The sequence below is a fragment of the Podarcis erhardii genome (genome assembly GCF_964252035.2).
Source record: "Podarcis erhardii genome assembly, chromosome: 15".
In the NCBI taxonomy this organism is placed as follows: Eukaryota; Metazoa; Chordata; class Lepidosauria; order Squamata; family Lacertidae; genus Podarcis; species Podarcis erhardii.
In genome coordinates this window covers 9,429,060-9,449,588 of record NC_138505.1, presented here as the reverse complement: position 1 = coordinate 9,449,588, position 20,529 = coordinate 9,429,060, and the positions used below count along the sequence as shown (strand labels likewise).

Sequence of the window (20,529 nt, the reverse complement as noted above, 5' to 3'; positions counted from 1 at the left end):
ATTCCCAGACCGTCTGCATACCGGATTGAGAAGGTGATTGGGCTGGATCCGGCCCCCGGGCCTTAGTTTGCCTTCCCATGATCTGTATCATCATTTGATGCTGGTGACCCCAGTTTTACAAGGGTTTGAGTGCTAGACCAGGGTTCAAATCCCCACTCAACCATGATGCTGACCGGGTGACCTTGGGCCAGTCATAGAATCATAGAATCATAGAGTTGGAAGAGACCACAAGGGCCATCGAGTCCAACCCCCTGCCTCTCAGCCTAGCCTACCTCACAGGGTTGTTGTGGGGATTAAATGAGGAGGACTTTGAGCTCCTTAGAGGAAAAGGAGGGATATAAATGTAGGAAATTATTATTATCAGTAGTAGTAAAACGATAAAGTCGTGGACGACTCTGGGGTTGCGGCGCTCATCTCGCTTTACAGGCCGAGGGAGCCGGCGTTTGTCCACAGACAGTTTTTCCGGGTCTTGTGGCCAGCATGACTAAGCAGCGCACAGAAATGGCGTTTACCTTCCTGCCGGAGCGGTACCTATTTATCTACTTGCACTTTTTGGTGTGCTTTTGAACTGCTAGGTTGGCAGGAGCTGGGGCAGAGCAACGGGAGCTCACCCCGTCGCACAGAACTGAACCACTGACCTTCTGATGAGCAAGTCCAAGAGGCTCAGTGTTTCCCAACCTTGTGCCTCCAGCTGTTTTTGAACTACAACTCCCATCATCCCTGACTAGCAAGACCAGTGGCAAGGGATGATGGGAATTGTAGTCCAAAAACAGCTGGAGGCACAGGGTTGGGAAACACTGGTTTAGACCACAGTGCCACCCGCGTCCCAGATCAGTAGTAGTATTAAATCATAATTGTCTGTTATTAAATAGTAGTAGTAGTGTTTTGATTTCCTACTCGCCATTTACCTTACGGTCCCAGGGCCTGTTACAGGCATTTAAAATATCACATTAAAAAGATGCTGTTGGATCACAACTCCCATCATTCAGAACAATTGGTTAAGCTGGCAGGGAATGATGGGAGTTGTAGTCTCACATCATCTGGAAGGGGCATCAGGCTGAAGAAGAGCAAAGTGGTTGGTAACTGGAAGGACCTCTGCCTGAGATGCTGGAGAGCTGCTGCCAGTCAGAGTGGACATCACTGGTGAGATGCATGTATAGCCAGACCTGGCAGAGAGCAGCTTTTTATATTACGCAGAAGCAGCCTTGTTAAACTAGATCTCCCACCCAAATGTGCATTACAACATGGCAAATAGTTATCCACTTCTGCGGTCCCAGGCTGGCAGCAAAAAAAACCCAGCACGCTTATGATCAGTCCCTTCCTTAAACTGGTTCCCGCCGGATCTTTTGGACTACAATTCCCATCATGGCAAATGACAATGGATGATGGGAGTTGTAGTCCAGGTTGGTCAGAGCAGCAATTGAGAAGCGTAGAAAACAAACAAAAACAAACTTACATGGTATCGTGGCATACAACGTACCAGCCAGGATGAATCCTCAAGATCTGAAGAACCTGGGGCAAAGGCTCGCCCGGAAGGGTAAGGTGGCGCAGGAGCCTGGCAGCTCAGCATGGCGCAACCCACAAGGCCAGGCACCCATGGGAGACGGAAACCCTTTAGTCCAGAATCTCCTTCAGGCACCAGCAGCAGAGGAGGACGTACACACATTCGCGGAGAGCTTGCAGGGCCCAGTAACCCAGACTGACCACATTCCCGCTTTTGTAGTAGGGGAGGGCAAGCGGCCGTGTGGCCCTTGGGCGGCCAAAGTAGGGGCCCGTGAGGGCCGCCAAGACCCACGGACGTGGGGCTGCAAACCTCTGCAAAGGAAGATGCATGGTCAACTCTGGGGAGGCTGGCTCAGAGCTGGCTTTTAGCAGACCGACACTGTCCTTTTGTGCAAATCGCTGGAAACTTCTCAGTTATCCGAGAGGTCACAAGGCCGCTTTCGGTGCTGCTGAGGCCTGGCCCTCGCTAGCTAGCCTAATACCAGAACAGTCCCCTCTCTTGTCACATGTGGAGAGAAACCCCGCACCCGGAAACCCTTTCCAAACCACAAGGGCATCTCAGTGTCACAGAATCCTACGTTCTAGTGCTGGAAAGCCCCATCACCGATTCTTTCAAATAGGGTTGTTTTTCCGGGTTTATTATGACAAGGCGCAATCAGTGCTTGTTAGAAAAGCGGCCTGTACTGTATTTTTCGCTCTATAAGACGCACCAGACCACAAGACGCACCTAGATTTTGGAGGAGGAAAACAAGAAAAAAAATATTCTGAATCTCAGAAGCCAGTGAAGCGCAGTGAAAGCAGCAATCCCTCTTGCTGTTCTGGCTTCTGGGATAGCTGCGCAGCCTGCATTCGCTCCATAAGACGCACACACATTTCCCCTTACTTTTTAGGAGGGGAAAAGTGAGTCTTATAGAGCAAAAAATACGGTAATTCAACAGGTGACCTATGCTTCCTTCCCGTCATGAGAAAACCACTGATTTGAGGTCTGTGGTGTGGAGGGAGTCTTGTGCGCAGCGCAAGCTGTTAGCCACAATGCAGGTGTGATGCGGGGGAATGCACCACCAAAATGTTATTTTTTTTAACATTATAGGCAGCTGAGGGGCTAGGCAGGGCGGTTTCGATCTAAGCAGGGGCACAAAAGGCCACTTTTAACTGCTTTCACAACCTACATTGTTCCACCCTACTGAAATTGATGCCAATCCCGACGTGGGGGGCAGATCGCCTTTTTGTGCCCATTCTCCCCACTCGCAAGGATATTAACAACAGTAGAGTCAGCATCTGGCAGCCTTGAGCTGCTGAGGTCCCAACGCCTGAGGTTCCCCCCATAAATTCATTTTCAACTTTGACCCACCCTTTTAACTTCCCATGGTCCTTGGCGTTCTGTAACACTGGGGCTTTATGGGTAATTAAAAAGGCTGCCCTGAACTAGGGCTAGGCAGAGCGGTCAGTTTCAGCACCAGCTCTCTGCTTCTTGATTTTCCAATATTCAGTCCTCCACATCAGCCTGCAAATCTGTTTTTAAAAGTCCTCATAAAAATAAATCCATGCTCTAGTGCAAATTTCTCCCACTATACATAGCTTTCTGTGCAAAAGTTTCCCCTGACAGAATGCATTTTGGTATGTTATTTTCACTAATGGGTGCATTGCTATCCACATTTTAGCCAAATATTTGTGTTGATGTATGTAAGGTAAAGGACCCCTGGACGGTTAAATCCAGTCAAAGGCGACTATGGGGTTGTGACACTCATCTCGCTTTCAGGCCGAGGGAGCCGGTGTTTGTCCACAGACAGCTTTCCGGGTCATGTGGCCAGCATGATTAAGCCGCTTCTGGAGCACGGATAACTGTGACAAGTGCCAGAGTGCACGGAAACCTTCCCGCTGCAGCGGTACCTGTTTATCTACTCGCACTGGTGTGCTTTTGAACTGCTCGGTTGGCAGGAGCTGGGACAGAGCAACGGGAACTCGCTGCATCACAGGGAATCGAACCACCGACCTTCCGATCGGCAAGACCAAGAAGCTCAGTGGTTTAAACCACAGCGCCACCTGCTCCCCTTTACCTTCCCTTCCCTTGCTCTTTCTATTGTTGGCCTGAGAACTGCAATGCAAAATTCAGAGAAGTGTGCATTTCAGTTCCCTTATTGTTTCACAGTGGCGTAGCGTGGGGGGTGCAGGGGGTGCCGGCCGCACCGGGCGCAACATCTGGGGGTTAGGGGGCACAAATCCACGGGTTAGGGGGCGCAATCCACAGGCTAGGGGGCACAAATTACTTGCCTTGCCCCGGGTGCTGACAACCCACGCTACACCACTGTTGTTTCAGAAGGTGTGAAGCAGCCATATGAGCTGAGTTGCATTTCTTCCCTGTCCCTAAGCCCCACTCGGCTCGCTTGACAGAGGAGGGGGTGAATCAGAGGACCTTTTCCCCATGGCATCCTCAAAACTGGACCCAGCTTTGTTGGAATAGCTTCTAGAGTGAATTTTGATCAAATAGGTTTGAAAAACAGACTTGAGCCCCATTCATACCAGACATTAGAAGCAGTATCCTATCACTTTAAACAGATAGCATTCTGGGAGCCAGCATGGCCAATGGTCGGGGCTGATGTGAGCTGTGGTTCAGCAACCTCAAGGTGGCGCCAGGCTCCCTGCCCCTGATATGGCAAATTTGGGGGTGTGGGAAGGTCAAAGAAAGGATTCGAGCGCTACACTTTGGCACCACTGGACCCTGCAGAGCCCGTATCTCACGCCACCTTGCCCACACCCCACTGTTAAAACACACAGCAGAACATAACCCAAAGAGGCAAAGAGTTTATTCCCAGGGTCTACTGTCCCCTCACATGATGGACGGAACAGTGTTTACAGCCAACTGTCACAAGGACAGGGCTGGCCAATCACATTCTCGATGTGAGAGCAGTCCCTTGATGGCCCAGCGGTAGTAGCGGCACCAACGCCATTTTGCCTCGGCCTGGCCCAAGCCTTAACCAAGCCAGGCTTAACCAAGCCTTGTCAGCTCTCCAGCGCTGGCCAGCGGTTGCCGGGGCAACGAGCATCAGGCCTAGCCAGGCTTCAGTGGCGGGAGTTGCGCTCGTCCTCTTCGTTTTCCAGCTCATAGGCCGGCCGGTAGCATTCCCGCCCTGCGGCGTTTGTATAGCGCAGCGCCGGATTCTTCTGTGTGTTACTCATGCTCCCAAGCGAAGTGTAGCTGTCAAGAGGGATCGGGGTGGGGGAGAGAGACAGGATGGATTTAAGCCACAGCAAGCAGGGGCACTTCATCTCCAATGTGCCTTAGAACATTTTCCGTATTTTTCGCTCTATAAGATGCACTTTTCTCCTCCTAAAAAGTAAGGGGAAATGTGTGTGCATCTTATAGAGTGAATGCAGGCGGGAGGCTCTGCTCAGCGCTCCCTTTAAAGAGCCGCGTGGAGCGTGTGAGCGGCTCTTCAGGACTTTTCCCTGAGGAGGGAGAAGGGCTGCCCCTCTCCCTCCTCAGGGAAAAGCCCTCAAGAGTCGCACACACACTCCACACACTCTTTAAAGGGAGCGCGGCTCTTGGGGGAGCCTTAGCCGCACACAGCCTCTCCCGGGCAGGGGATGAAGGCTCCTCTTGCCTGGGAGAGTTTGTGCGTGGCCAAGCAAGAAGCCAGGACAGCCAGCAGGATCGTTGCACAGCGATCCCGCTTGCTATCCTGGCTTCTGGGATTCAGAATTTTATTATTTTGTTGTTTTCCTCTTCCTAAAACTAGGTGCGTCTTATGGTCTGGTGCATCTAATAGAGCGAAAAATACGGCACTTATTTACATTTATTCCCTTGCACAAAATGGTAACAAACTGCTCGATTGTTAAAAAAAACAAAAAAAACCCATGAAATGGTTTATGAAAAGAATGAAACAATGAGGTAAGAAGAGTGGAAAGCAACTATTTAAAACATTCAAAAGTTAATTGAAATAAACAATTTGCTAAAAAAAACAAAAACCAGATTAAAACGCATGTCTACATGCCTGGATAGGCTTGCCTGCCCGATGGTAACAGGCAGGGGGTTCCAAAGTGTAGGTTCTGCCACACTAAAAGATCAATTTCTTACAAATGCAGAACAAAGATTATGTGGCACCCGTAATGGTGCCGGTTCTGAAAATCGGAGCGGTTCGGGTGGGCATATATGAAGGTAAGATGATTTCACCAGTAAATCAGTCCCAAGCTGTTAAGGGCTTTATATGCTAATAGTAACACCTTGAATTTGTGGCAAGCAGGGAACCAGCAGAGGCGCTACGTGCTGAAAAGGCCCCGCTCCTGTCAGCAATTGTGCTGCAGCATTAATTAATCACTAACTGCAGTTTCTGGATTAAGCTGCATTCCTGAATCTATCACACCCAGACCCTGGCTCCCAAATCACCCAGCTGGGGTAGAGTCGGTATTGCTATATTGTTGTTGTTATTATTATTAATTCTCCATCTATTCTTACCCCTTATCATAAAGAATGCAGTACGGGATGTAGAGCATGCGAAGGAACTTCCATATATCCCGGTATGTCCAGTCCTGGGAAAAGGAGAGCAACGTAATCAGGAGGGCTGACATTCCTTTAAACTCCTCTACTCTAGGAAGCTATTCAGCAAATGAAGGCAAGTTTAGACCTATATACCTTCCTAGGCACAGAGGATCAGAGGAGGGCCAGAGGCACGTAATACAGTGTTTGAGAAAGGCAGGAAAAGGGTTTGCACTCAGAAGGAAAAGAGAAGTCTAACTCGGTAATGTCTCCTCTAGTGAATAGAATGGATCAGATCGAGCCCCCCCCCCCCATCTGCGCAATACATTTAAAGCTGTATCATATCACTTTAAAATGCCATGGCTTCCCCCAAAGACTCCTGGGTACTGTAGTTTGTTAAGGGTGCCATTAAAGGTAAAGGGCCCCCTGACCATTAGGTCCAGTCGTGGCCGACTGGGGTTGCGGCGCTCATCTCGCTTTACTGGCCAAGGGAGCCAACGTTTGTCTGCAGTTTTTCTGGTCCTGTGGCCAGCATGACTAAACCGCTTCTGGCGAAACCAGAGCTGCGCACTGAAATGCCGTTTACCTTCCTGCCGGAGCGGTACCGATTTATCTACTTGCACTTTGACGTGCTTTCGAACTGCTAGGTTGGCAGGAGCAGGGACCGAGCAACGGGAGCTCACCCTGTCGCGGGGATTCAAACCACCAACCTTCTGATCGGCAAATCCTAGGTTCTGTGGTTTAACCCACAGCGCCACCCGCGTCCCTAAGGGTGCCATTAGGAGACCCCTATTCACCTCACGATGGATTAATATCCTACAGCCTTTTACATGTATTTATGTAATGAGGCAGTATTGTTTCGTTTTTTCTGCTTTAACTATTTAGATGTGCTTTTATATTGTATTTTTTATCTTGTGAACCACCCTGAAATCTTTTGACAAAGGCTGGTGCATTAAACAAGCAAACAAACAAACAAACAAACCAGTTACAATTTCCAGAATGGGTTAACATTCAGTCCCTCTTCCCAGGGAACCCTGGGAATTGTAGTTCCATGACGGGAGTCTCAGCACCTTTAAGAAACTCCAGTTCCCAGGATTCTTTTGGGGAAGCCATGCCTTTCACGGGGTATATTTTTATTTACTTTCAATAATACTATCTAGGAACAGAATAATTAAAAAAAAGTATTCAGCATGTTTTGTCATTTTTGAGTCAGAGGCAGTTATCGCAGAGGTTGTCGAATGCAATACGGCAAGTAACAACAGATCAAATAACTATTTATCCCCCCACGACAACTGACACCCCCCCAATCCTTTTTTGTTAGCAATCCACACATACTGCATTCTCCAGGATAACACTTTAGCAAACCTCTATTACACATGGGAGGCAAGGGAGATAAATAAGGCCAGGAAAATGGTTTAGATGACAAGATACGAAAGGATAAAGGTCATCATGAGTAAGCTCAGTGAATAAGAGAGGAATACTAAAAAAGAAATACAGATGTTAAGCATTCTGGATTTTTACATAGCACGAAGGAGGCAAATTGTCTTCCTTATTAGCGCAACTAATAAAAGAGCAGCAAGTTGAAGTAAATTTTCTCTAGCCTGCTTTAAGTGCATAGTGCAGATGACATCTGAGAAGCAAGATCTGAAGCCAATGTTTTATAAGGGGCTGGAGGGCCGGGATTGGTCCATGGGGGGGTGTCAACTGATGGGATTCTCATGCGATGCTGGTACAGCAGCGGAGATGGCGCCCTTGAAGCCCAGAGCTCAATCTGTGGCTGATACCAGGGTGGAGCCACGTCATAAGGCCACGCTTCCCCCCTTCCACACTCAGACCCTTAGCTACAATCTCCACCCCCATCGTTCTGCCCGGACACTGAGGTCCAGCGCCGAGGGCCTTCTGGTGGTTCCCTCCCTGCGAGAAGCGAGGTTACAGGGAACCAGGCAGAGGGCCTTCTTGGTAGTGGCGCCCGCCCTGTGGAACGCCCTCCCATCGGATGTTAAGAAAATAAACAACTGTCTGACTATTAGAAGACATCTGAAGGCAGCCCTGTTTAGGGCAGTTGGATGTTTTATCACTTTATTATTATTATTATTACAGTCATACCTCGGGTTACAGCCACTTCAGGTTGCGTTTTTTTCGGGTTGCGGACCACCGAAACCTGGAAGTACTGGAATGGGTTACTTCCGGGTTTCGGTGGTTGTGCATGCGCAGAAGCACAGAATCACAACCCGGGCGTGCGCAGATGTGGGTTGTGAACATGCATCCCGCACGAATCACGTTCGCAACCCGAGCGTCCACTGTATAAATAATAATAATAACAACAATATTTTGTTGGGAACCCTCCAGAGTGGCTGGGGAAACCCAGTCAGATGGGCAGGGTATAAATAATAAATTTATCATCATCATCATCATCTCTGCTTACTGGGCAAGATGCCTATGAGGAACCCCCACAGACCCACCCAGCCCCCTTTGACATGCCACAGTGCCTTTGCTACATACCAGGAGAGGGTTGACCCGCATATATTGGGGCCAATCGGGGTCCGTCATGCAGAAGGGCGTCAAGGTGCATGAGTAAGGGTCTGTGCGACGGGTGCCCATCAACACAGCCTCTATCTGCGGCTGTTGCACCTTCAGGTCGCCCAGCGCCTGTTTGATGTTCCCGTGGACATTACACATCTGAAGGTTGTACCTGCGGGAGGTAGAAGAGGGAGTCTCGCCTGACGCCAACATATTTTTTTTTTTTTGTGTCAGACAAAGAAGACCTTTTCATTTACAACAGATTTAATAACAATGATGGTGATCCTTGAGGACTGCTGCATTTTAGATCTGGGTGGAAACCATAGCTGTCAACTTACAGATTGGAAAATAAGGGACCAGCAGCCTCGAAAATAAGGGATCAGCAGCCAAAATAAGGGATTTTCCCAGCACAGGTATGTTCAACTTCTGAGCCCCTCCAAGCCAAAGGCAGAAAGCCCAGCCAGCAGCCAAACGAAGCCTCAAGCGGTCGTTCCCACAGTGCAGCAACCCAGCAAAGGGGATGCAGCAAGGGAAACTACTGTCACCTCTCCGCTGGGAAGCGCTGAGCAAAGGCGAGTCCCCAGGCAACGCGGCCGATTTGATCAGCACAAGGCATGCAAGCTCCATCCCCCAGTCATTCTTAGGCTCCTTATTGGGTGAGCAACGCAGCCAAGCAACACAGTTGGAGCCTCCCTCCTCCCTGGCCGGCAGGGAGGGAGGGAGGGAGAGGAGCTGCTTCCTTTGAAACCCGGAAAATTTAAGGGACATCATCAATACGGGACAGCAGCGGGACATGGCGCTGGGATAAGGGAGTTATGGTGGAAACAGCAAGGAGTCCTGCTGGGATGTTGGGGCCTCAGCAAATCCCCCAGAATGCCAACTGACAGCACCATTCCCGTTTCCAAAAAGTCCTCTAGGCGGTTCTCAAAATGAAACAAACACAAAATACGGGAATACAACAAATGAAGGTGCCGATCGTTTTGTTTGTTGCCTGTTAAGGGACTTCACACCAGCCCCCCGGAATGAAAGTACATGTTTCGTACCGCTGGGCTGTGTCTTCGATGAACTCCTCCATCTCGGGAAACGGGGACACAATCCGGATGTAAAGAGCCTGCAGCTTCTCCGACCTCTCCGGACACTGCCTGGGTGGGAAAGAGAGAACACAGGGACCCTTCATTTCAGTGGGAACCAGTTAAGCTGCCTTAAAAGGTAAAGGGACTCCTGACCATTAGGTCCAATCGTGACCGACTCTGGGGTTGCGGCGCTCATCTCGCTTTATTGGCCAAGGAAGCCAGCATACAGCTTCCGGGTCATGTGGCCAGCATGACTAAGCCGCTTCTGGCGAACCAGAGCCGCACACGGAAATGCCGTTTACCTTCCCGCCGGAGCGGTACCTATTTATCTACTTGCACTTTGACGTGCTTTAGAACTGCTAGGTTGGCAGGAGCAGGGACCGAGCAATGGGAGCTCACCCCGTCACGGGGATTCGAACCGCCGAGCTTCTGATCGGCAAGTCCTAGGCTCTGTGGTTTAACCCACAGCGCCACCCACGTCCCACACTAAGCTGCGTTATACCAGGTTATTTGTCCATTTAGGCAAGAATTGCCTTCTCTGACTGGCAGTGCGGCTCTCCAGGGTTCTCAGGCAGAGAAGAGACTTCTGCCCTCTTAGCAGGTAACTGGTTTTATTTTTAACTGGAGACGCAGGGGCTGAACCTGGGCCTTCTGCATTCCAAGCATGTGCTGCGCCAATGAGCTATGTCTGCCCTGCCACCCCCAAAGCACCCCATTCCTCATGGGGGCCAGCTTCTGGGAAGTCCACAGGCAAGGAAAGAAAAGCTGCTTTCCCCTTCCCCACTTGCAACTGGCACCCAGGGACAGACTGCTTCGGAATAAGGAGGTTCTCTTTATGTGTCCTTGTTAACAGCTGCTGCCTTTGCAGGCAGAAAGAATTGTCCTGGACAAGCCCTGATTCTGAGGCCCTCAAAATGCCACAAATGGGCACCTGCCCTTCCTGATTTGTATTTTTGTTTTTTATAGTTCTTCCAAGAAACAGATCTGAATTGGGGGAAAGAGAAAGGAAGAAGAAAAATGCAGATAAGCCAGTGATGAGGACTAGAAACTTGTGATGCCTTGTTGAAAAATTCCAAAAGTTGGGAAACGACTGTGCGATTTGTTATGCAATCAGGGCTAGAAAAGGCTTAAAAAACAACAACCCTTGCCTGGTACCAATCTAGGGAAGCCCTAATGAGAAATACTGAAAGAAGAGGGTGCAAAGTACCTTTGTACAGCAGCATGGAAGAGGTGAAGCAAGGCTGTGCAGTCCTTTCCCCCATTGAATCCGACGCAAAGCTTTGACAGGGCGTGCTTATCCAAAGCTTCCTCAATGGTCCGAATTGCTGCTGCCACCTTCTGGCCAAGAGGGGAACCTACAGAGAGGTAAAGGCAACTAGGATGAAACAGGGTCTTTGAAAACAATAGTAATAAGAATTAAAAACATTATTACTTTTATTTGCCACCTTTTCCTCCAAGGAGCTACCAAGGTGGTGTGCATGGTCCTGCCCTCCATATTTTATACAGTGGTACCTCGGGTTACATACGCTTCAGGTTACATACACTTCAGGTTACAGACTCCGCTAACCCAGAAATAGTGCCTCAGGTTAAGAACTTTGCTTCAGGATGAGAATGGAAATCATGCTCCAGCGGCGCGGCAGCAGTGGGAGGCCCCATTAGCTAAAGTGGTGCTTCAGGTTAAGAACAGTTTCAAGTTAAGAACAGACCTCCGGAACGAATTAAGGACTTAACCCGAGGTACCACTGTACTCACAACAACCTTATAAGGTAGTTTAAGTTGACAAGACTTGACCATTGGTGAACTTCGACATCATCATCATTATTATTAAATTTCTATACTGCCCTTCAACGGATGATCACAGGACAGTTTACAATATAAAAACACAAAAATACTTACCATAATAACAAACAGAAACAATACCCTGCCCCACTTTAAAAGGCCGTGAGTTGTTTAATGAGCCAAAGGCATGGGGGAAGAGGAATGTTTTTGCTTGGTGTCTAGAATCATAGAACTGCAGGGTTTGAAGGAATCACAAGAGTTATTAAATCCAAACCCCTGTGATTTGCCACTTCTGCGCATGCGTGTGACTTCATTTTGAGCGTCTGCGCATGCGCGAGCGGCGAAACCCGGAAGTAACCCTTTCCAGTACTTCCGGGTCGCCGCGGGATGCAACCTGAAATGATTTAACCCGAATCGCCTTCACCCCAAGGTATGACTGTATTCCCCTACCGGATTCTGCTAAGGCATACACGTCCTGGGCTGCCTGCGAGACGGGATCGGCCACTAGGGGCACCACGATCCCCGGCGGCAGGTGCTTCATCAGGAAGGCAACCGCTTCCTCCAGGTCCTCTTCCGAATCGGAGTCCAGAGTGAGTTTGACCCGGAAGTAGTTGCTGGACCAGTCCGGGTAGGAGCCCAGGCTTGTGCGACGTCTGAAGTTGGCATTGGCCCGGTCAAGTATGGGCGCGATGAGGGTCTCTTCGGAGTTGACAAATATCTCCTGCGAGCAGAACTGGGTCTTCTCGTTGCGGAAGAGGTGGCCAAGACCATCCAGCGCTCGCCTCATCAGCGACGGGATGCCCGGGAAAACGTAGACGTTCCGGACACTGATGAGCGGGTAGGGGAAGCGGCGGCCTGTCTTCTCGTCCTCGCCGTAGTTGAGCAGCGACGATGCGGGGACCCGGGCCAGCTTCATCTCAGGGCAGTCGGCCCCCGTCTTGCCAAAAAACTTCTTCACCAGCTCCACCATCTCTGGGTGGGCAACGAGCTTCTCTCCAAAAGCCTGGGCGACTGCCTCAAAAGTCACGTCGTCATGCGTGGGGCCAATCCCGCCCGAGGTCAGGACGTAGGTGAACTTGCTGGAGAACGACGAGACTTCGTCGGCGATGGCAGCCACGTCGTCAGGAACCACGGAGATCTTGTCCACCTTCACACCCAGCGAGCGAAGCCTCTTGCACATGAAGAAGGAATTCGTGTCTTGGGTGTAGCCCTGCCGAAACAAGAGAGCTGTCAGTGCGAAGAGGTCTGCCACAAATATTGCCGAATCCTGCATCCTATTACATAGGTAAACGGACCCCTGACCATTAGGTCCAGTCGTGGCCAACTCTGGGGTTGCGGCGCTCATCTCGCTTTACTGGCCAAGAGAGCCGGCGTACAGCTTCCGGGTCATGTGGCCAGCATGACTAAGCCGCTTCTGGAGAAACCAGAGCAGCGCACGGAAACATCGTTTACCTTCCCGCTGGAGCGGTACCTATTTATCTACTTGCACTTTGACGTGCTTTCGAACTGTTAGGTGGGCAGAAGCAGCGTAACGGGAGCTCACCCCGTCAATCCTATTACATATTTCACTTAATAATCCACATTGGATTACGGCAATCCAATCTGCGTGGGGCTGCCCTTGAGGATGACTCAGGAACTTCAACTGGACCAAACCGCAGAGGCCAGATTATTAATTTATTTCATAATATTTGTATACCGCTTGACTGCAGAACACTTCACATCTGTTTACAAAAAGGAAAGAGCAATAGGGTTATTGGTTAAAAACAAATAAACATATATTGGTGAGGGAGTATTTTGTAGCTTTTTCCCTGTTCCTTTTTTCTTCAGTTTCTTTCTTTTAGTTCCTGTAATTAGTTTGTTTTTTTATAGGATTGTGAAAACTTCATTAACCACCACCCCCCAAAAAAACATTAAAAAAATTAAAACCACCAAAATACCCCCCCAAATGCATCATAAAAATATCTAGGTAGGCTTGTCTAAACAAAATTTTTTTTAGCAGGTGCTGAAAGGGCTACAGTGAAGACGCCTCCTGATGTCAATAGGCAGGGAGCTCTAATTTAGCTCTTGATTTTGTTCCACTTTGGTTTTTGTTATCTCCCTTAATCCTCAGGGTTAGGGAGGGGTCTGCGTGCAGATGAAGGAGACGGGTGGTTGATGAAGGACCCTGCGTGAGAGGCAGGGAAGGGAAGATCTCCCAGGTGAGAGCTGGAAAAGTCTCGCCTCTTTGTGTGTGGGACAAGATTTAAGATCTTCCTTTGAGAGAGGACCTTCTTCTTTTCCTTCCTTTTTTCCTTTTCCTTTCATTTAGGTTCATTTTGTTTTTAATTGTATTATGAAAAGTCTTAATGAAATCTTATAAAAACAAAAGATCAATTTAGATTACCGGCTGGGGTTCCATGTAGATCATATAGACCAGGGGTCAGCGAACTTACCGCACCTCGGGCCGGTGTCTCCAGTGCCGATTGCACAGCGGGCCGGGGGGCGGGGGAGCACATGGTGCCCATACGTGTGTGCACACGCTATTTCCAGCGCACTTCCGGGTCGGAGGAGCACCGGAAATAGCTTGTGCGCATGTGCACGGGCCTCCTCCGACCTGGATGGGCACTGGAAATAATGCTTGCACATGCGCAAATAATGCTTGCGCATGCGCTATTTCCGGTACTCCTCGGACCCGGAAGTGGGCAGCTGTGCAGCACAGTGCTGGTAAAAGTGGGTGGCAGGGGTCGCTGTGGGATGGATAAACGAGTCCCTTGGGCCTTATCCAGCCCACAAGCCTTAGTTTGGGGCATAGCTGTCAAGCGTCCCTTATTTGGTGGGACAGTCCCTTATCCCAGCGCCATGTCCCGCTGCTGTCCCTTATTGTTGATGTCCCTTAAATAAGCTACTGAAGGTAATGGTGCCCTTTCTATTCCAGCTGTCCTTTGTCAACAACAAATTGTTGCTGTTTTTTTGTGTTGAATGTATGCTATATGGTAATTTATGGACCTAATAGGTATCTAAAGCCATTTGCATGCCACAAAATATGTATTTTATCAAAGTAATTGTTGATCCCTTATTTTGGCTGCTGATCCCTTATTTTCGAGGCTGCTTGTCCCTTATTTTCAAATCTGTGACAGCTATGGTTTGGGGACCCCTGATATAGACTAAATTGCATTGGCTCTCGCAGGAAGAAGGATGGGGACAAATCTAGAATCCAGGCTCCGCCTATTACTGCCTCTGGCTCTGCCTACTGTTGCCCTCTCTGCCTCCAGCCTCACCAGCCCACAACGGGCATCACCAGCCGCCACTGCGTCTAAGACAAGGGCCACCGCCACACCTTCCCGCAGCTCACGCACCTTTAGAATCTCGTCCCCGATAACTATGATCCCAGCTGTCACGCTGCCATCTGAGGTTCCTTCACTGGTTCCGGGAGCGGCGGCGCTGCTCTGTGCTGCCATGGCTCGGAGATACCCGCTCTGCCGTCCCGTGTGCAGAATGCCCTGGCAGAGCCGGAGGTTCCAGCGCATCACTGCCAGCGCTCAGCAGGGCGTAGGGGGGCCCACATGTCAAAGCAGCAAGGAGGCTGGCCCGAACTAAAACTTGGGAACAAGCAAGATTATCACAAAGTAGAATTCCCTGTTTACCTCTCCTTGCGATGGACCACTCCTTGTAAGGCCTCGTACGTTTAAAGCCACCCAGATGCAGGTGTGGAGACTTGGTGCTGGGAGGTGCCAACGTACAAGACATGCCTTGCGTTTTTCTCTCTGCATTTTGTTCCCAGGCACTTGGGCCAGCTCGTTTGGTCACCTGCATGGGGTTCCTTCTCGCCTATGGCGACCAAGCTACGGCTGAATGCAAAGCTGCCACCAGATTCCATGAAACAGCACTGAGTTAGAATTAATAAACAGTGAGAATGAGCACTGAAATGTCCACAGGGCAGGAGCGAGGGTTATGGCTGTGTACACATGAAGGCACATTCAAAGCACATTCTGTCCCTTAAATAATTCTGGGTACTATAGTTTTCTTCCCCTGCCCCAGCAACCCTTAACAAACTACAGTGCACAGAATTCTTTGAAGGGTGTGACTTCTTTAAAGTCATCTGGCGTAGGGGTCTACAAACTTTTCTTTTTGGGGGAGTTCCACAGGCACATTTGGAAACCTGAAAGACTGCAGCAGGCCCCGCAAAATACCCATTTCACATCCACTGACGATGCTCAGAAAGGTCCTCTCCAAAACAGGCAAAACCTCCTCCGTGCCTCCAAACAAACAAGGTAAAGGTAAAGGGACCCCTGACCATTAGGTCCAGTTGTGGCCAACTCTGGGGTTGCGGCGCTCATCTCGCTTTATTGGCCGAGGGAGCCGGCGTACAGCTTCCGGGTCATGTGGCCAGCATGACTAAGCCACTTCTGGCGAACCAGAGCAGCGCACGGAATAATAATAATAATAATAATAATAATAATAATAATAATAATAATAATAATTTATTTGTCCCCCACCCATCTGGCTGGGTTTCCCCAGCCACTCTGGGCGGCTTCCACAGAGACCAAAAATGCACTAAAATATCACACATTAAAAACTTCCCTGAACAGGGCTGCCTTAAGATGTCTTCTGAATGTCAGGTAGTTGTTTATCACTTTGACATCTGTTGGGAGGTCGTTCCACAGTGCGGGTGCCACTACCGAGAAGGCCCTCTGCCTGGTTCCCTGTAGCTTTGCTTCTCGCAGCGAGGGAACCGCCAGAAGGCCCTCGGAGCTGGGCCTCAGTGTCCGGGCTGAACGATGGGGGTGGAGACGCTCCTTCAGGTATACTGGGCTGAGGCCGTTTAGGGCTTTAAATGTCAACACCAACACTTTGAATTGTGCTCGGAAACGTACTGGGAGCCAATGTAGGAAATGCTGTTTACCTTCCTGCCGGAGCGGTACCTATTTCTCTACTTGCACTTTGACATGCTTTTGAACTGCTAGGTTGGCAGGAGCAGGGACTGAGCAACGGGAGCTCACCCCTTCATGGTGACTTGAACCGCCGACCTTCTGATTGGCAAGTCCTAGGCTCTGTGGTTTAACCCACAGCGCCACCCACGTCCCTTTTGACACATGCATGAAAGGCTGGTAACATCCCTTCCCAAAATGAAGGAAGCTCTCCCCCGCGGTGCTGGCTGCAGTTGATAGGAGTGCGGTCCTAAACACCTGGAAGCTTCCAGGTTGGTGAAGTCAGAGCTGCACTTGCCCTTCCCTCTCAAGGAATTCAGGAACCCAAGCTCTCCAGCCAAGCTACATAGCAGAAGCTCCCTGCATTGGGCCTAGAATCCAGGGGTCTCAAGGATGGGTGCCAACCGGTCAGAAAAGAAAGGAAGGGAAAGCACCCTAGCTTCAATCTCTTGAGCAAAATTAGTGAAGTTTTGATGCACATATTATTATTACTATTATCAAATTTACTAGTCGCTTGTTCGCACAAGGTCTCCAAGCAACTTGCATTTTTAAAAATAAGCAAAAATGCATCGAGCCATTAAAAAACTACATAAAACATTAACATCCTCATAAAACACCTACACGCACACACAAATGAAACACCCCAGCTCCCCCTATTGACTACAATATATTAAAATCAATATATATGTGTGTAAATAAATTAAAACAAGTATTACATTATCTACAATGGTACTTCCCAAACTTACAATAATTGGGTTTGAAAATTGAGTCTTACTGGCCTGCCCCTTCTTGGAAAATAATTTGGGGGGAGTTTTAATAATACTATTTTATCTATTATATATATGTGTGTGTGTGTGTACATATGTGTGTGTGTGTGTGTGTGTGTATATATATATATATATATATATATATATATATATATATATATGTCATATACCATTTGAAACCCTTTCCTGTACCCCCTGGGGTATGCGTACTACAACTTTAGGAAACACTGGTCTACAATATTCTTTGAGAGGGAAGGGCAAGATAGAAATAACAATGACCTGTGTTTATGAGAGTAGCCACTGATAAGATCCATAAAAAAGCAACAGTACCAAAAAGAATTGTTGTGAAAATAAGAAATATTGGGGGGGGGGGGTGTGTGCCAAATTTTGTCCTGGCTCAGGGCACCAATCTTACCAAACTCTGCCCCAGTATATATTGGTAGATCAATGAAAATAAGCATTGTGCTGTATAGAATATTGTATTATTATTATTATTATTATTATTATTATTATTATTACCCACTCTGGGACTTCATTGTGAAAATCAGGTAAGAAATCTAAAATAATTATTAATAAAAATTAATAAAGCAACATAATAAAATCAACAATAATAGGTGAAGATGTGGCTGTCACGGGAGATAAACTTTGCTGATCGCTGCAGATCCAGCTGCTCTTAAAAGGCACAGCTTCAGGGGCCAGTGCGGAAGTTGGCAACCCTCTGCCCACTCCAAGGCTACATGATTTCAGCTCTAACCCTGTTTTGTGTCCCCTTGGAGGAAAAGCACTCTGCACGTGGCCAGAGTTACTCTCCTTCGCATCCTTCAGGACACAGAGGGGAAGGGGGTGGCCCTGAAAACACATCCTGGGGCGGAGCCTCGCGAAGCCCCCCAAAGTCATATTCAAAGCTCTTCCTACTCACCTCCCGTCTCAGATCAAAGCTCATCGAATCTCCCCGCCCGCCTCTCGCCCATTGGTCGCTCCGTCAACGTCGCCCCGCCTCCTCCCCTCCCCTTGGACAGCAGGAAAAGGGGCGGGGAAAAGAACGGCCTATGGAAAGGAACCGATTGGCCAGAAGCTTCGTCTCGTAGCAAGCCTGATGCGCCTACTAGAAGGAAGATGGAGAATGAGCAAGAGACCATTGGGGAGCGGGGGACTACGATTCCCATCGTGCTTTGCGGCATTCACCTTCGTTCGAGGTTGTTTTTGAAAGGCAGGAGGGAGGTTGGGGCTCTTAGGGGGAGAGATAGCTAAAAGTAAGGAGATGAAATGAAGGGTGATAATGAAAATAATATTAATACACTACAGATCATCATCAATCTAGGAAGGTGTATGAGCAGGCAAGGTTGGCAGATGTATGGAAAATATTTGGGAGGGGGAGACAGAAAAGGGGGAGGAAGGAGAGACTAAATCTCTCAAAGGTTCAATAAGGCTTGAGTATGCTCAGTGGCACTGTGGGTTAAACCACAGAGCCTAGGGTGGTTCGAATCCCCACGACGGGGTGAGCTCCCGTTGCTCAGTCCCTGCTCCTGCCAACCTAGCAGTTCGAAAGCACCTCAAAGTGCAAGTAGATAAATAGGTATCGCTCTGGCGGGAAGGTAAACGGCGTTTCCATGCGCTGCTCTGGTTGGCCAGAAGCGGCTTAGTCATTCTGTCCACATGACCTGGAAGCTGTACGCCGGCTCCCTCAGCCAATAAAGCGAGATGAGCGCCACAATCCCAGTCGTCTGCGACTGGACCTAATGGTCAGGGGTCCCTTTACCTTTACCTATGTTCAGTGGCTATAGAATTGTAGAGCTGGAAGGGACCACGACAGTCATCTAGTCCAACCCCCTGCAATGCAGGAATTGTCTTTGCCTAACGTGGGGCTTGAACCCACGACGCTGAGATTAAGAGTCACATCCTCTTACCGACTGAGCTATCCAAAAAATTTGGTGGAGATGGAATGCAGTGACTGAGCACACTGTACAGAAGCACTTCATGCTGCCATCTTATATAAATATAAATCCTCCATAGCAGCAGTTTTCAAACTCTGCTGGGAAGAAAGGCTATCTTACAGATTGCTTGGGACTACCACTTTTCCCTTGCAAGGTGTGAGGTGTGTTTCTAGGGCACAGTTGCAGTCAACGTAGGCCAGTGATGAATCCCAACCAGTCTATCCAGTAAAATGGGTTTGTACCCTGCTCCCAGAATCCACTGCATGTGGTCAGCACTTCCTCAGCAGATAGGTTCTGACTTGGAAAATATTTCCTCAAAGGAGGAGAAAGTTGTGAAACATCAGCTTGTCTGTTAACTATGCACTCAGACACACTAGAAAAGTACTACGAGTTTTCAGATGTCCCCTTCATGACTCATAATGTGAATTCACCCTGGCAGATTTCTTTTGTGTGTGTGTGTGAACTCTCGTTATGGTACAAAATGTTTTTGAGTGCTTGTGTTTCCCCTTAGTAATGATGCACAGGCCAGGACATGTCAGTCAGCTCAGCTGCTATAGTGCATGTTAAAAATTAGACTATGCTTCGAAACCGTTTAAAGTTCTGCTTGTGTAGAACATGACAGCCTACTTTGAGATCTGGGTGGACCAGGGTTTTTATATCTCACACAAATCCTGCTCATAAAAACTCTCTAAAATGCTGCAGCAGTTGCTTGTGTTTGCACACAAAGCTAAGCCAAGGTTTGCTTTAACCATGGTTTACTCAGCAAGCCATTACTCATATTGCAGAGAACCCATGGTTTGTTTCTCCAAAGCTTGGTTTGTTTTCCAGCTTCTGTTGCTTCTGTAGGTCAGCGAACATATGTGGTGGGATGGCAAAAGAAGCCATGGGCAAGCAAGGCTGTTAGGATTGGCCTTAACAACACACCGCGGCCCAAACAAACTGTGTTTCCTAAGCCAAGGAAATTGTGACTTCACATCACAGTTCGCTGCCAGAAAACAAACCGTTGTTAGTTTGTTGGGACCAGACAACCTATGCTTTGGTTGAGCAAACCATTACTTTGAATTGGGTGTAAACCAGACAACTCTATCTTCCCACCTCTTAATTCTACCACCTCTTGAGTCAAGTTGGTGGAGCCTCCAGATGCTGTTGAGCTAGTTTTCATTGCCCAAATCCATTGCCCATGATTGCTAGGGCTGATGGGAGTTGTATTTCAGCAACACCCAGAGGCTAACGCTTGCCCACTCTTATATTAAAGGCTGTTGCAATGGCTCTTCTGTCAATTAGGGTGCTTGCTGCCCAATTTTAAGCTTACCCAAAAAAATTCCAGGTGGACTTTACGACATTTTGCATTTGAGCTGGAATAAAAATAATTCAAATATTCTCTCCTGAATGCTCTCGCCTGTTCTGACGTCCTTGGGACTCAAGATAGGTTCAAATTTTTAAAAGCTGTAGGTGAGGCAACTAGTTTACTGTTTCACGAATAGCTGTTAGGTTGAAAAAGCTACCCTACCCTTGTACTAAAGGAAACTTTCAGGGAGCTAGTGGTGGGCATAGCCAGAGACAAAAATGGGC

At 48.6% G+C, this 20,529-nt stretch overlaps 1 protein-coding gene across 1 annotated transcript; it reads right to left on the bottom strand.

The window, feature by feature from the left end:
• Positions 1-4,160: 4,160 nt before the first annotated feature.
• Positions 4,161-17,990, bottom strand: FLAD1 (flavin adenine dinucleotide synthetase 1). The gene is made up of 8 exons (XM_081841087.1): positions 17,943-17,990; positions 14,685-14,927; positions 11,800-12,559; positions 10,778-10,925; positions 9,541-9,639; positions 8,480-8,669; positions 5,957-6,030; positions 4,161-4,699 (listed from the first exon to the last, which is right to left on the bottom strand). Exons 2-8 carry the CDS (start codon positions 14,853-14,855, stop codon positions 4,564-4,566), a joined length of 1,578 nt encoding a protein of 525 aa, XP_081697213.1. The 5' UTR covers positions 14,856-14,927; positions 17,943-17,990; the 3' UTR covers positions 4,161-4,563.
• Between the last annotated feature and the right edge of the window lie 2,539 nt (positions 17,991-20,529).

Bases quoted from the DNA above. Each gene is read 5' to 3' on its own strand.
- FLAD1 (XM_081841087.1), bottom strand. From the start codon at position 14,855: ATGCGCTGGAACCTCCGGCTCTGCCAGGGCATTCTGCACACGGGACGG. The intron at 9,640-10,777 runs GTACTTTGCACC...TTTCCCACCCAG, and splicing joins TTCCATGCTGCTGTACAAAG to GCAGTGTCCGGAGAGGTCGG. The intron at 8,670-9,540 runs GTACGAAACATG...TACCTCCCGCAG, and splicing joins ATCGAAGACACAGCCCAGCG to GTACAACCTTCAGATGTGTA.